At 44.3% G+C, this 17,324-nt stretch overlaps 1 protein-coding gene across 1 annotated transcript; it reads left to right on the top strand.

The window, feature by feature from the left end:
• Nucleotides 1-8,996: 8,996 nt before the first annotated feature.
• On the top strand, nt 8,997-9,806 carry LOC146867837 (syncytin-1-like). The gene has a single exon (XM_085623775.1). It carries the CDS (start codon nt 8,997-8,999, stop codon nt 9,804-9,806), a length of 810 nt encoding a protein of 269 aa, XP_085479901.1.
• The last annotated feature ends 7,518 nt before the right edge of the window (nt 9,807-17,324 follow it).

Genomic DNA, 17,324 nt, shown 5'->3' with positions numbered 1-17,324 from the left:
ATCCTAACTTAAGTCTGTCTTAAGTCTGTCTTAAGTCTGTCTTAAGATTGTCTTAAGTCTGTCTTAAGACTGTCTTAAGTCTGTCTTAAGACTGTCTTAAGTCTGTCTTAAATTTGTCTTAAGACAAACTTAAGACAAAATCCTAACTTCTGTGAATACCAAAAGTAGTAAGTTTAGGATTTTGTCTTAAGTTAGTTCTGTGAATCGGGCCCTGAGTCATTCAGAGCCGATTCGTTCAGCTCTATGGACACTGTTTTTGAATGAGCGATTACAATGACCGATTCAGACAGCTGTTACGATTCAGTTTGCCGAGATGAAACGGCTGTTGGAATCTGACTTCAGGGGCACGAAGCAGGCCCCCCTTCACCCTGAGGTCTCGGGTTGGGGCTCGTGGGGGTACCCATGGGACCCCTCTTTACAACCATGCACGATGTTGCAGGCACCATGGGGTTGTTAAAAAAGCAAAACGACAATTGTGAACATTGCCTGCGCCATCTTGTCTGGTGGAAATTTCTATGTGCACATAAGCTACAGTCATTTTAATCTATCACAGCCATTTTGTACTCTGTTGGTCACCTTTGTTTCACCCTGCCCTTACTAGCATCCCTCTGACCCTCTGACGGTCCTGGTATGTGTACTGGGGGCTATAAACTCTATTGCCACAACAAACCTCAGCGCCACTTGCTGCCACAAACTCATTTTTCCTCTCATCTCTGTTTACAGGCAAACCTTTGGAACACTCTACCCCTCACTGCACCTAGTTACACAAACAGGTTCCAAACACCAAAAAGACTCTTGCAACAGGATTTATTGCACTGTAAAGAGCAAGACTTGTTTTTACCAACAATGGGACCTGTTTTTATCAACAGAACGGACTATCAGATCTGGCCGGTCTCACATGTTTTGGACCCTGAAGCAAGGTCCAGCTGCAAGATAAGATTGTCTGTTTGACCTGGGTGGGAAGAGAATTACTGTTGGGCTTGTGTGACAACCTGCCCGGGGCCGGGACTCCAAGCTTGTGTAACCATGTTGATGAAACAAATGCATTGTGTCAAACCTGTATAAAAGGAAGAGCCAAAAGAGTTAACTGCAGAACACCTCCCTGAGACATCCCGGTGTCTGCAGTTAACGTGATCTTATCATGAGAAATAAACCTTTTTCTTGTCTCATTATTTTGATAGCGAACCCATCGTGAATTAGAGGTGGAACCCTGCACCAGGCAGCATTGAGGGTCTTAGAAGACTCGCTGCCTTTCACAAATTGGTGCCCAAACGTGAGGGCCCATCAGCGACTTGTGGGTCTGGTAGAGAGGTCCTAACGACGGAGTGAACGACTAAACTATTGGGGTATACCTGCCTGAGAAGACCCTCGTCTGGCTGCCAATCTCCTGAACTTCACTGGTTCCGAACGGACGTCTCTCAAGTGACCTGCGGTCCTGAGACCTTAGAAGAACGCCGCATTGATTGTTGGAGTGAGAGGACAACCAGGCGCTGGAAGGGGAAGACGAAGAACTGTCCATACGGTCCGGGTAAGGTCGTGAAAAAACAACTTAAATTGATTGATTGATTGAATAGTTTGATTGAAATACTAGTATTCCTTTTTTATTGAGTTATTTGACAACATTCCCTGCTTGCAAACAACGAAGAATAGGAATATTCTCTCTCTTTGCAGATAGCGAAGGACAGGTAGTGCAGACTTTTTGTCTAAATTAATTGAGATATTCATTTTGACCGATAAATACGCCATGCCTGTTTTCTCTAGATTGTTTGTTTGTAATTGTTTTGGACCGGACCGTTTGTTAGAGGTCAGTCAGCCGGCGCCGCCGGAAGGCATCCCTAACAAGGACATGTACGTAAAGTATGGATTAGCCACCGTAGCTTAGAGCAAACTATGGCATAAATACACTAGGAAGGACCGGGTAAATCAGTGGCCACTGACGGGATCTTTCGATCCCGCTAAAATGGAAACGCTGAATTAGCTCTCCACAAAAAGAAAACTAGACCAGCCATGTTTGACAGTTTTGGTTTATGGCGAAAAGAGGCAGCTCAAAGAAAGAAAAGAGACGGAGCTAGACAAGATAAAGAAATGCAAAAATCAGCTTACCAAGCCTGTAAAAAGTTCGAAGAAAAACTAAAAGAAAAAGAAATCGATAAAAAGGAACAGGAATCAAAAAAATCAGGTCAATGCCCTGTCAGAACACCCTCAACTCTTTACCCAGAGTTATCGGCAAAACGAAGGGTAGATGATGATTTATTGTTAGGTCCCCCAATCCTATACATGCCACCCCCTTACGCCCCTAGTCATTACGTAGTACAACGCCAGGACCCCCAAAGTATAGCCGGAGGTGGCACGATCACCTCATTCTCCACGGCCTCTGCTCCCACCGAGTCACCCACACCAAATGCTTTATCAAAGGATACAGTAGTAGAGGTAGGATAAAAAGAAAAAGGAGCGCCCAGGGTCCCGCTATTAAGTACAAATCAGCGAGCAGGCATTGATAAAATAGTTAAATCCCTTATAGATAGGAAGGAGATAGAAGATTATGTAACTAGCATATGCAACTCCTATGTTGAAAATCACAAACTATACTTTATTGTACGTCTCTGTTACCACACTCTTACTGCATATGAAGAGAAATACCAAGATGTAGGGCCCGAGCGACTAGTAGCTCTCTATAGGAAAGTAGACACTGGAGATGAAGGCGACAACGATGTTACAGAACTCTTTTCATCCACACTGGAAGTATTCCGTCACCTTGTGGAACATGGACGGATAGATAAGGACAGGATATCTAAGATAGCAGGACCCCCGGTGGAAAAACCAGATAGCATGATGCCGATAAAAGAAGCTGCCCCTTATTGGGTACCTCCTAGAGGACAAGGGACTCATGACGATATGAACCATCAAGATGCTAGAGGAAGGGTGGTCTACAAATGGGTGTATCAGCCATGGGACAGACAGGACATTAGGGGGCACATGCATCAACAATGCCATTTGCGATTCCTTATTAGCGAAATATAAGGAATCGCTAATAAGGAATAGCAAAAGGCTATGCATGTAGGAATCGCTATTCAAATGGCGAATCCTTAACTTTCCTTAATTGCTACTAGCAAATTGCGAGTAGCAATTAAGGAATGCCATCCCAATCATTCCTATGGGCCTCCAGGCCCATAGGAATGAATTGGAGATTGCATGAGCAAATAGCGAGTCCCAGTAGGTTCTCGCAAATTGCTCATGCAATTTCAAGGGTGCAAGGGTGTCAAAATGACACCCTATTGCACCCCTGAAATTGATATGTGCACATATGTTGCACACACACATGCTCTAAGGGCATGTGTGTGCACAACATGAAACTTTGAAAAATGCACAAATGTGCATTTTTAAAACTTTTAGCAAATTACCATGCAGTTCATCTTCATGGTAATTTGCTCCCCCTATTAGCGAATTCGCTAATTTTTTAACTTTCATGCATTGCATTTAAGGAATCCCAAATTTAGATTCCTTAAATTAAGGAATCTCAATTTGGGATTCCTTAAACGCTATCGCTATTTAAGGAATCGCTATTTAAGGATTCCTTAAATAGCGATTTTTGCTTTTGGGTTGATGCATTGGGATTGGGTATTTTTAACTCAATACCGGGAGCTATTAGCGAATCGGTATTTTACCGACTGGATTTTGGCTGGATGCATGAGGCTGTTTGATGTTCCGTAAATCTTTACCGGATTTACGAAAAAACCCCACCGCCTTTTACACCGAGCTAGGTACCGCTCTGGGAGCAACAATAATGACACTTGCCGACATAGACTTGTTCTTCGGGTTATGTTTGCCAGCAGATGTGTGGAAATAGATTAGGAAAATAGACCATACCAAACTGCTTGTTCATACCTGGGAACAACTAAACACACCAGAAAAACAGCTGAACCCTGGTCAAAAACCGGTTAAAGCAATATTGGACCTCCCTGACAAAATAGTGCAGAAAGTGAAAACGCTGATCCCAGAGAAAAAGATAGACTGGTCCATAGTAACCGCGTGTCGCCAGAAACCACAAGAGGATGTCTCAGAGTATTTCTCCAGATTTGAAACAGTGTTCTCCGTTTACAGTGGACAAGACATGTCCACCTCAACCGGACACCACTTATTTGTGCAGAACTACGTCAAAGGACTACTGCCAGATGTATACCAGAAATTACAAGCCAGCGAAAGTAGTTGGGCAGCATCTTAACCGGCGGCCATTCTTCAAATGGCCCAGTACTATGAGCATCAGAGAAACAAAAATGACAGGGCTACAGAAAGGAAAAAGAAGGACTTGAAGGAAAGGGTGATGATAGCACAACTCCAACGGGTGAATACAGGAAGGGAGCAATATAGGGGAGGATACCAGCAGAATACCCCTAGAGTACAGCCACCTAGAAACAATTCATCAATATCATATGTGGGACGCCAAGATCTAGGACAGGATCAATGTGCATTTTGCAAAGAATATGGACACTGGAAAACCCAATGCCCGGCTTTGTTAGGAGCTGGTAGGGGCAGGGAGGTGAGGGAAATAGCAAATGGACAGAGAGGAAGAGGACGTGGGAGAGGGTACGCGAGTGAAGCAAACGAGGAAAGGCCAGGAAGAGTGAACGCATTTGACCATCCCAAACAGAATCAGTACCAACAGACAGATTATGACAATATGTACGACTTTTCATAGGACAGCCAGGGGCAAGGGAGGGATCCAGTCGAGCTCTATGTTGATCAGCCAGGCCCTTATGTTACCGCTGAGGTCCTGGGCACAAAGTCCCCATTTTTGATGGACACGGGAGCAACACGTAGTGCACTATCCAAACGACTGATTCCAAGGGCACCCTTGTCAGGCTCACATGTGACCCCAATAGGATTTGACGGTACGCCCACCACCAACCCTTTGTCCCGACCGATCCCTTTTAACCTTGACAACAATAGCGTCGAAACGACATTCCTCCTCTCTTCGAACACCCCAGACGCCATTATGGGTCTCGACCTTTTGAAACACTTCCATGCGACTATCAGATGCTCACCAGACGGAGTGCGTGTCATCCTGTATGACAACCCTCAGCGCCATAGAGAGAACCCTTCTCAGCACATGTTTCCCATCTCCGAGACTGACGCATCCCTACTGGACACTTTGCCATCACACTTATGGGCTAAAGCTGATTCAGACGTAGGACGAATGATGATTGACCCAGTACACGTAACAATACGACAGGACGCAACCCTACCGAAAGTACCGCAGTACAAAATATCGCCAGAGGGCGAGAAGGCACTGACAGAGATCATACACTCTTTGGTAGAGGCAGGGGTGGTAGAGGAAGTAGTGAGCAATGTTTGTAACAGTCCCATACTACCGATTGTAAAGAGACAGGGAGAGGGAGACGGAAAAGCCTACTGCTTCATCATTGACCTGCGGGAGATAAACAAAATCGGAGTGCCACAATACCCAGTAGTTTCCGACATCACTACAATTTTGACTTTAATCCCCTCCGCTGCCACCACCTTCACTATAATTGACCTCAAAAACGCATTCTTTTCCATACCTATACACGAGGACAGCCGCTATCTATTTGGATTCACCCTAAAACTCCAGTTCGTACAGGTTTTGCAGAGCACCTCAGGGGTACTCTGAGAGCCCAAGCATCTATAGCCAGGTGCTTAAAAGACAATTGGATGCCATACAATTGCCAGATGGAGTGGCACTAATACAATATGTAGACGACATCCTTCTAGCAGCAGACACCATACCAATAACCGTCACAGCCACCATCAAACTACTCCATTTTCTTGCTGAGAATGGTCACAAGGTCTCCCGAAAGAAATTGCAGTTCTGTAAATCACAAGTGATCTATTTGGGTCACCTTTTATCAAAAGAAGGGAGGAAACTCACGCCTGACAGGATCCAGACAATTCTAGACACCCCTGTCCCCAAAAATCAGAAGCAAGTCTGCTCTTTGATAGGCCTCACCTCATTTTGCCGAAAGTGGTTACCGAACTTTAGCCTCATTGTCGAACCCCTTCTCTCCCTCCTGGCTAAAGACATGCCCTCGCCTCTCCCCTGGACCCCCGAATGCCAGTCAGCCTTTAAAGAACTACGCAATGCCCTTTGTTCAGAGCCTGTCCTAGGAACCCCAGATTACTCCAAACCATTCTTCCTCTACACGCATGAGAGGGAGGGATGTACATTGTCTGTCCTAACACAATCAATTGGTCACAAACAACGCCCTTGTGCATATTTCTCTGCCACCCTCGATCCAGTAGCCAGAGCGCTGCCAGCGTGCCTGTGCGCTGTGGCAGCTGCAGCAGTATCGATACGCCAGAGCGAAGGAATAGCGCTCCCCAATCCAGTCACTGTTTTAGTACCCCATGCAGTCGACACACTACTAAACCAGACCAAAACCCAACACTTGTCTAGCGCCTGACTGACAGGATATGAGTTGACCCTGCTAGCACCGCACATTACTCTAAAGCAATGCACCACCCTCAATCTAGCCACACTTTTACCCCTACCCGAAAATGATCCTAGCGTGACTCCACTACACGACTGTGTGACACTAACCGATGAACAAACAAAGAGTAGAATAGATCTCAGAGACACCACCTTTCTAGAACCAGATGGAGAACTATGGGTGGATGGTTCATGCATCAAACTCCCCGACGACACCACCTCAGCTGCATACGTTGTCACCACAGCCCGAACCATTCTGGAAACAGCCCGTATTCCCCAACGTTCACCCAGGCCGCAGAACTCATTGCCCACGAGCATGTATCCTAGCGACTGACACAACAGTTAACATATACACCGACAGCCAATATGCCTTCGGGGTGGTTCACCATTTTGGGATCTTATGGAAAGAAAGAGGGTTCCTGACTTCACACGGTACACCCATCCTGCACGGAGATTTAATTTCCGCCTTGACGCAAGCAGTCCTCCTCCCCAAGAAGTTAGCAGTGATAAAATGCCAAGCACATAGGAAAGTGACTCACGAATGCATGTGACCAGGTCACAAGCTGAACAATGGACTGACGCTAGGACCACTGTAATGGACATACAGACTAGAGGCACACAAGATGAATTGACCGAGTGGGAAAAGGTGGGACTAAAAGACGAGGAAGATTGCTGGAGAACTAAAGACGGAAATAAATGGCTGTTACCCAATGCCTACCTCATCCCCATATTGACAATGGCACATTTACCAGCACACATAGGCTCCACCCCCATGATTGAACTATTCACCAGAGTATGGCATAATGTCAAGATAGCAGAATCTGCTAAACGCCTAGTACAACAATGTATAGTCTGCCTACAACACAACCCAGGGAAGGGGACAGTAGTACCACGGGGAGGGTTTGGAGTCCCTGACCACCCCTTTGAAATCCTTCAAATGGATTACATTCAACTAGAGAGATGCCATGGTCTAAAATATGTCCTGGTGGTTGTATGCGCTTTTAGCAAATGGGTGGAGGCATATCCCACCCGCGACAATACCGCCTTAGCCACTGCAAAAGTATTGCTGAAAGAATTCTTCCCCGGAAACGGCCTTTGCAGAATTTCATGGAGCGACAACGGCCCCCACTTCGTAGCCGAGGTGATACAGAACAAACTGAGAGGGTTGGGGGTAAAACAAACGTTCCATGCCGTCTTCCACCCCCAATCAGCGGGCCTGGTAGAGAGACACAAAGCAACATTGAAGCTAAAACTAGACAAAATAGTTGCCATGACCGGGTTGAAATTGCCCGACGCCCTTCGATTGGCATTGCTATCAATGCGCTCCACCTCAACCAAACACAGACTGACCCCGTATGAGGTGGTCTTCGGCAGGCCTATGAACATTTGGTCGGCACCAAGACCCACCTCCATTAACGATGTCCCGAACATATTAATGTCGGATTATTTGCATAAATTGACAAACAAGCTAACAATTATCCACCAACAGGTGCAGCAAGCCTTGCCTGATGTATCCAGGGGCCCAAGACATGAAGTAAAGCCAGGCGACCATGTAGTGATTCGCAACTTCCAAAGAATGAAGAATCTGGAGCCTAGGTGGACGGGTCCCTGGCAAGTCCTGATCACCACCTGAACTGCCCTCCGAGTGGAAGGAAAACGATACTGGCTGCACGCTCATCATTGCAAGTGAGTCCCTCCAACCCTGGCAACCTGTGAAGGGGTGGAGGTGCAAGAGGAAGTACTCGCGAAGAACCGACCAGCTCTGAGTTGCTACCCACAAGAAGACACCATCGAACTATCATAATTTCCCGACCCTACGGTGCCATCCAAGAAAGGGTACAACCTAAGATCGACGAAAGGAGGGAGCTCCAACGACCAGGCCACTAACTGAGTCAAGGTCTCAGATCAGTAGCACAGTCAAAAAACGCTACCAGGAAAGCACCAGACAAAAGTCTGTGGTCCTACCAGTTGTTGAGCTCCTCGAAGATGATGGAAGAAACTGAACACCTGCAAAGCCAGCGCAAATACACCAAGACTGCTAACCTGCACAGCACAAAGACAATTGCACTTGTAGCCGCATTTCTCACCTGTCTCCTGCTAATGGTCGCACTCTGGGTCATTGAAGAGAGTGCACTTGCATACAGAACATTGTCACCCACCATGCAACCAATCACCAAGAAAGAACACTACCTGGTATCCCTACCGCCACAACTCCGAGAACGATGCAAATAATTCTGGAATAATTATTTTGTACAGATGTTGCACCAGCAAAATCTTGCCACCAATACTACCAACTGTTGGGTCTGTGGGCTGTTACCACATGCCACTGAACATTCCATCCCTTTCATCCCTTCACCCTTTTCTATTCACAGATCTTGCCTTGCCTGGATGATGCTCCTACAAGAAAGTTACAAAGACAATGCCACTTCCGACGAAACAATCGCCCAGTTCTACAACGAGTTCTGGCAAAACAAAACAGGAAGAACAGCTGCCCACTTCTGCCCTCACACCTTCAATGCAACATTCACGATGAATGTCCCCTCCAAAGAACGAGTGGAAATGCAAGTGTTCAATAATCCTAAGAGCCACATTTTCCTACCTGAAGAAAAGAACTGCTGCAACACTGACTGTGGCCCTATCTGTGGTGAACGTCTCTGGCCTTGTATGCATTGAAAGTCGTGGGACTAAGAATGTGGGTCACAGCACCTGTAGCATTGTAAGGACTTTGAACACTGCCAATCCTCCAGCGCTTGTTGCATCACCCAATATGTACTTTGTTTGTGGAACCAAAGCCTACACCTTGCTCCCAAGAAACTGGAGGGGCACGTGCTACATGGCCTTTGTTTTGCCACCAACCTACACAGCCCATGCAGAGCATCATCAAGAAAAGCGCTCTAAAGACACTGATCAAGCAGACTCTGCCTCATCAAAGTTCCTCGATGCAGCAAAAGGGCTCATCCCGCTATGGGGTCCGATGGTAAACAGCCGAGCCATCAGACATCTGTCCCAAGCGGTAGAGACTGCCCTGAACGTCACTGCTGGCATCCTCAACAACAACACTGCTGAGCTCCAAGCAGTCCGTCTGGTTACCCTGCAAAATCGCATGGTCCTGGACGTGGTACTGACGGACCGTGGAGGAGCATGCCGCATCATCGGTGCCAGCTGCTGTGTATACATTCCTGATAATTTACCTTCTGTCTATGAAGCAATCGAACATCTCCATAGACTGTCTTCAGAAATTCATCAGGGATCAGAGACTTGGACAATTGGAAGTTGGCTTTGGGGCATCTTGAAGGAGTGGGGTTGGAAATTATCAATGATTCTCTTACTAGCATCCCACTGACCCTCTGACCGACCTGGTATGTGGGCTGGGGGCTATAAACTCTATTGCGGCAACAAACCTCATCGCCACTTGCTGCCATAAACTCGTTTTTCCTCTCATCTCTGTTTACAGGCAAACCTTTGGAACACTCTACCCCTCACTGCACCTAGTTACACAAACAGGTTCCAAACACCAAAAATACTCTTGCAACAGGATTTATTGCACTGTAAAGAGCAAGACTTGTTTTTACCAACAATGGGACCTGTTTTTATCAACAGAACGGACTCTCAGATCTGACCGGTCTCACATGTTTTGGACCCTGAAGCAAGGTCCAGCTGCAAGATAAGATTGTCTGTTTGACCTGGGTGGGAAGAGAATTACTGTTGGGCTTGTGTGACAACCTGCCCGGGGCGGGGACTCCAAGCTTGTGTAACCATGTTGGTGAAACAAATGCATTGTGTCAAACCTGTATAAAAGGAAGAGCCAAAGGAGTTAACTGCAGAACACCTCCCTCAGACATCGCGGTGTCTGCAGTTGGCGTGATCTCCTCATGAGAAATAAACCTTTTTCTTGTCTTCCAGTTTCCAGCGCTTGCCTCATTATTTTGATAGGGAACCCAACGTGAATTAGAGGTGGAACCCTGCACCAGGCAGCACTGAGGGTCTTAGAAGACTCGCTGCCTTTCACAGGGTGCCTGCCACAAGGTGCAAGGTTTACCCCAACCACCCCTTTTTTCAATGGGAGCCTGTGTTCTCGTTTGGAACAGAGGCTCCCATTAAAGTCAATGCAAGTCCAACCGAACGATGTTAGGAAGCATCGTAATCGGTCTGTCAGACTCGCAGAACACAATTCGTCGAACACGAGTCCAGGACCAATTTGGTCGGAAGAGTTTCATACAGAGATTGTAATCGGCCCCTTAGTGTTATTCTACAGAGCAGCCACTCTTGCTACAGTGAAAATAGCTTTTAGGTGCTAGTCACTATAAGGACATATTTAACTTTAAATTTCTACATGTGCTTCTTTTAAATACATTGCACCTTGCCTTAGTGGCTATGAGTAGGCCTGGGTGGAGTTCGTGGAGTTTGGCTAAGCAGAACTCCGCAAAGTGACAAAAAAACCATCGCCAAGCTACGTGGAGCTCCACGAGTGGTGGAGTACGATACCTTGCCCTATTCACACTGATTTTTAGCACTGGGTCTTTGTCCCATGCTGTAATATTCATGTGAATTGCATCACTCACAGTGCAAGAGGGCACTGCTTCTTTCTGCCACTCGAGTAGAAGTTCTACTCGAGCAGCTGCTTCCTCAAAGTGAATGGAAGGTTTCTCAACACGAGCGGTAGCGACCACCCTCATTGCTTTTGACCCCCTCCTAACTCCTGTGAAATCTGCTAGAAATCTCTGTGTTATCTTCGACACTGGTCTTTACTTAGAGACACAGGTTAACCATACTCCAAGTACAAGTATGTGTTTTTATATCATCAGAGCCCTCTGGGAAATCTTCCCATTTATTCCATCGGATATGTATCATTCGATAGTCCTCGCATCAATTACCCCAAGCCATGACCACTGCAGTGCATTATACCTGAACAATAGCAGCTTGTCCCTGAACGAACTTCAAGAGGTTCAGAATGTAGCTGCTCCCCTCTTTTTGAAGATTCCTAAACATCTTTCAGTCAGAGAGGGTGTTTGTGCCCTCCACTGTCTTCCAATCAGTATAAAGCTCTTTGCTTGCTTTTTTTAGCCCTTCATCAAACAATATCTAAACATCTCTCTGCTCTCTTCAACTGGTATTCCATAGGTAGGATTATCATCCTAACTCTGGTCTGGGCTCCACATACTCGTGTTGGGAACTGGCCTATCCATGACTTACTGCATTGACACCCTTGGGTTCTAGTGCACTTTATAAATATTTTCATTTCCATTTCATTTAAAATCTAAGTGAAAGGCATATGCTTGCACAATATGATAATATTCCCCAGGAAAAGAGAAATAACAGAGAAGCGATTCATTCAGAACTTCAACATGATACAGTGATTCAAAACTATCCAATAATGCAATGATACCATAGTCAGTGGAGAGATGAGCCTCTATGTTGCATTTTACTCATATATTGAGAAGTGTTCTGGACTTTCTTTAGAGATACCATATACTCAGACTGCGGCAATCAAAAGAAGCAGCTTTATGACTTTTTAAAAGACACTTTTCCCTTAGTCTGTGAAGTCTAATGTCTGACTTTGATTAAAGTATGGTTTGGGTCTTACCATTACACATTCTAGACTTTTCACCTTTAAAAACAAAGAGCAAAAGCATCAGTGGCGTAGCTAGATCCCTTGCTGCTCATGGCGGTCGGTGCGTTTGCCACCCCGCAACAGCCTTACGTGAGGGGAGGGGATTGCCGATGGTCCCTGCGTCTGTCACCACATGTCGGCCGCAGGTAAGATTTGGGGGGTCCGTCACCCTCAAAACGTGTGCTGCACAGGGAGGGACCCACCACCCACCCCCTTGCTACGCCATTGAATGACATTCCTATTAGCGACATATCAACTTAATTCTATGGTAACCTGGACTAAGGCAATATCAGTTTTGTTTTGTTTTGTTTCAAAATCTTTATTCGACCTGCATAGGTCATAAAAGAATCCACAGAAAAAATACATAATACAAGTAAATAAAATCAACAAGATTCAAATCTGGCTCTGTGAGATACAGTCTCTAAAACTATTTTAATCTAATACAATAAAACCATGCTAATATGTGTTATGGTGACTCCATTGGTACTATGTTGTGTTTTCTCATTTAGGAGTGTTTAATGTCCACGTTCATCCAGTGATTATGAGGGTATGGAGTGTTTAGTGCCAAAAGTCTGGTTTTATCATAATATAAAACATTTTATGAAGAACTGAGGTTTTTCAGGCTTTTTATCATTGGACCTTTACATCTACCATAAATTGTAATAAAAAATTTAAGGCAGTATTTAAGTATTGTGCATTTACAAAAAATAATAACTTTTTCTGGACAATCTCGTCTGTATTGCAACTGGGATAATGGCATTGTTCTGGATCCAGACTCACCCCTACTGTGCCTTCTTTGAGTGAATCCTTGTCCATGTCCAAATGCTACTTTTAAACAGAACTGTTTATGGCCTATATAAGGGTAACTGCAAGTCACATGGTTTATGTACATTAGTGCCTGTAATTAATTTTGGCTGTTGGCTTGTTTGCTCATTTGTGTGCCTGGATGGGTGTACAAGTATTTATTTGTGTGTGCGCACACAGCAGTCTGTAGATGTGCTGCACTGTCAATTTAAAATTTATGGCACATACTAGTCATTCTCAAGTCGAGTTCTTAGATATCCTGCTCTGCCATAACAATGGCATTCGTGAAGCAGATCTTTCCGTAAAACACATAGCCAGAAACACATTGGGCCATATTATCAAGGAACGGCGATAACATTATCGCCGCTTCTGCGCAGGAAACTGCCGCTAAAGCGGCGATAATGGGCTTGATAATATGCCGTTGTGAATTCCCATAGAAGCCCAGGTTTTGGTGTGAACCTGGGCTTCTATGAGAATTCACAAGGGCATATTATCAAGCCCATTATCGCCGCTTTAGTGACAGTTTCCTGCGTTCCTTGATAATATGGCCCAATGTTGCATTTTGACGGCTACCACCCCCACACACAAAAACAAAGCATCCCTTTTGGATAGTGTCTACGACTGCGTCGTAATTGCTCTATCCTTCAGGACTTTGACCTTCAGGCTAGCACCATGAAAGAGAAATTTCTGGCCAGAGGATATCCTAAACTCCTCATACGTGAATCGTTTAAACGAGACAGATTCTATGACAGACATGCTTTGCTAAGATCACGTCCACGCCCAGTGATGACACAACTGATATGTGTCACCAAACACTCAATGATGAATGAGATCTTGAGACAGATAATCAATTCGAATTGGCATATTCTCAACAAGTCAATGACACAAGATGTCAAATTGCAAAAACCTTTATTCACCCATCGACGAAATATGAATCTGAATGACATGATTGTCAATTCACGCTTTACAAAAGGCCCGACGATCATACAAAAAACCCATTGACGGCACCGCATCCGTCAAGGGGACATTTAAATGTAGTCAATGTAAAGCATGCACTAGTGCAATAGAAGATGACAACTTTACCCACAATGGGTACACTGTATATTCAAAAAAATTCACCAACTGTAAATTGCAAAACTTGATCTACTTTCTTTTATGTACCTGCAATTTAGGATCTGTGGGTGATACAGCACAGTCTCTGTCTACACGACTAACAGAACATAGGGCCATATTATCAAGTAATGGCAATAACATTATCGCCGCTTTAGCAGCAGGAAACTGCAGCTAAAGCGGCAAAAATGGGCTTGATAATGTGCCCTTGTGGATTCCCATAGAAGCCCAGGTTCACACCAGATTATTGCCTCTTTAGCGGCAGTTTTCTGCTGCTAAAGCGGCGATAATGTTATCGCCGTTCCTTGATAATATGGCCCATCGTTCGGCAATCAGGACTTTGAAAGTCACAGCTCCCCATGTCAAACATTACCTTGATAAAACCCACACTGCCAACGACATCAGATGGTATATTTTAGAGAAAATCGAAATAACGCAAGAACCTGAAAGCAGTGAAATCCTGAAAAGGCAAGAGGTGTTTTGGATTGTTGGCCTTGACACACACAAGAGAGGACTTAGCAATGAAATCCTGTGGGAGAACGCTATAAAATACAACAGCTAGTTCCCTCACTAATCCTCCATGACACTAGTTTCTTCACATTTCAGTGCCCATGACATCTTTGTACCCCCATGTTTTACAATGCAATTTTCAAGATAGTATTCATGTAGAAAATACTTTCTTTTCCCATTACAATATAACTTTAGACACCGAGATTTTTTTGTATTGTTAAGCACAGGCTTACCCACTATTAATTAGCTATTTCGGTACCACATCATTTTCAACACATACCCTGCAGTAACTGTTATTACCATCCAGCTTGGTGCGTCTGTACTATACGACAATTTATTTCCCTTTATTCTGTGAATTCCATTATAGTTTCCGATTATACTCACCTGTTAGTTTTGATTTCCTGGACCTTTAGTCCATTTTTATGTTCATTTTCTTTACGTTGGTTTTCCTTTTTGACATTCCCCTCCACTTGCGAGATTTTGATGTTTGTACGTGGGAGACGCTCCATTTAAAAACCTGCAGTCTCAACGACATTCAAGTCTTGCGATTTGTCCTTCGGAGACCCTAATACGAGGTAAGTGAGGTGCTATCATCTGTCTGACACCTCACATTAGGTTAGAGACGTTTAAAGAGTAAAGATGACTCTTGGGCTCTTAGTTTCGCTCCAGCGCAATCATTTTTAGGTCTAGCATTTGAGACCTCTTGTATATACTTTAGTATATACTTATATGTTTATGTGCTCTGTGAGCTCTGGAGATCAGCCCTAGGACTTGTCTGCTTACGCTTAGGGACTTTTTTTTCTGTTCAACTGCCTCTACTTAACTGTCTTGATAGAAAATGACCAGTAGAGGTCAGTAAAACACCAGAATTGCCTTCTGCTTAGGGACTTTATTTTTTTTATTTTTCTGACAATTACCTCTATTTACATTTCTTGATAGAAAATGACCAGCAGAGGTGAGTAAAATACCAGAATCACTTTAGCATTCTCTAGATTCCAGTCTATAGAAATAGCCTTTCACAAGCACACGTAGACAATAATATTTTTTTCAAATCTAGTATTTTCAGTGATTTGACCACCGAAGGCCCTGATTTTATATTAAAAACAGAGCTTTGAACTACACCATTTCACGCTGCAAGGCAATACTTCTCTCCATTGTTCCCATACCAGGCATGTCACACAGTTGCTTGCTTACTTTCCCTCCATGTTAAAGAACAGTAGATGTTTCAGCACACAGGCTAATGTGCTGCATACCTAAATACATATAAGGTCCCAAAGGCGAGCCCGATTACATTGCCAATGCTTGTTTAACCGTCGCTCCTCCGCCTTATTAATATGTGGTTGCATTTCTTCATTCTACTTTTGTGTGATTATTACAGTGTAAGGGTCAGTAATTTCCTTTTGACCTTGGTCCAATAGAGGCCGTGAGCCTGCAACCATCTCTTCTTGAAGACGACTTTCTGTCCTTTGAAGCGCAAAATCGAGGTTGTGCTTTTAATCCTAGGAGCATTGCCTCCTTCAGAGCACCATAAAATTTCAGTAGCCTCTGCTACCAATCCAAGGTATTGACATTTCATCCTGCAATTTTTTGCCCGCAAGTCTTATACTATAATCTGAGTGCAATTTGCAGCTCCCGCTTTAATGATATTCATGGTGTCTATTTTGCTTTGTAGACCCTTTTTTTCAGGCTGCATCAACACCTTTGACTAAATATCAGATTAATTTCCATTTCTTTTAATGATTCATCATCATTTCACAAGGTATACTAATTTTTCCCAAAACAATGTAGCTTTCTGTCATTAAGAATACCCAGTTGTATGCATCCTTCTAAAACGCTATGTGTTATCCTCATGTTAAAGATTCATCTTGATTTCCTTGATTTCCTTGTTGTGGCCCTGTTCCGAAGGACACATAAATGTAAAGATACCTGATTAAATTTGGTTCATGTGAACATAATAAACTTCTCAAATCTTGTTCTTTATTTCCTGCTTTTTTATTCTCTTTCTTCTCTCTCTTTTTTATTATCTTTCTTCTCTCTCTTTTTTTTAGTCAACATGGCATGTATTATTCTTTAGCTACCTTACTATGTACAAGCTATGTACAAGATATGCATAATCTCATCTGGATATTGACTTTTTAGTCTCAAGATTCTATCTCACTAATTCACAAGAACGTGTGCTAAACATCTCCCAAAAATATTAACGCAACTTTACACATTGCAGCCTATCGTGGGAAAATAGCCCTGTGTCAACATGGAATTCACAACATGGCGGTACCATGTGATAGTCTGCCGAAACCGCAGCCAATGTCCGCGATACAATCACCTCGACGGAGATAAAAACACAAACCTCAAAGCGAAAAAACATGCGATGGGCCAAAGCGCGATGAGGAAATCAGTGATAAGCAGCGCAAGGCCTGCGATACACACATGGCTTTCTTTCCTTGTCTGTTTCTCTGTGTCTCGCTCCTTTGATGTGCGCATGACACACGTACTGATTTTGTCCTTTATTTTCCAGGCTTTGACATCGAGGTTGTCCCTGACAGACCCGACAGGAGTCTTCCGCTTTGGTGTTTTGTGTTGTATTTTAATAAAGTTTTTGGTTGTTACTTCAGTGCTGTGTGACTGTTTCTCGTTCTTCTGGCCACAAATGTATGTTTTTTGTTGGCAATGTGCGTCATCATGTGCTTTTTGTGGCTCTTGTGTCGTGCATGGTATGTGTATGTCCGGGGGAGGGCGGGGGGGCTGGTGGCAGTGGGTGTTGTGGCCCTCATGGGTGTCGGAGCTGCATGGTCATTGTCTCCATGGCATCTGTGGGTCTTCAGGTGT

The sequence above is a fragment of the Triturus cristatus genome, chromosome 1_2, assembly GCF_964204655.1.
Source record: "Triturus cristatus chromosome 1_2, aTriCri1.1, whole genome shotgun sequence".
NCBI lineage: Eukaryota > Metazoa > Chordata > Amphibia > Caudata > Salamandridae > Triturus > Triturus cristatus.
The sequence above is the reverse complement of the archived record's forward strand: the minus strand, read 5'-3'. Positions and strand labels throughout refer to the sequence as shown.

Bases quoted from the DNA above. Each gene is read 5' to 3' on its own strand.
- LOC146867837 (XM_085623775.1), top strand. From the start codon at position 8,997: ATGTCCCCTCCAAAGAACGAGTGGAAATGCAAGTGTTCAATAATCCTA.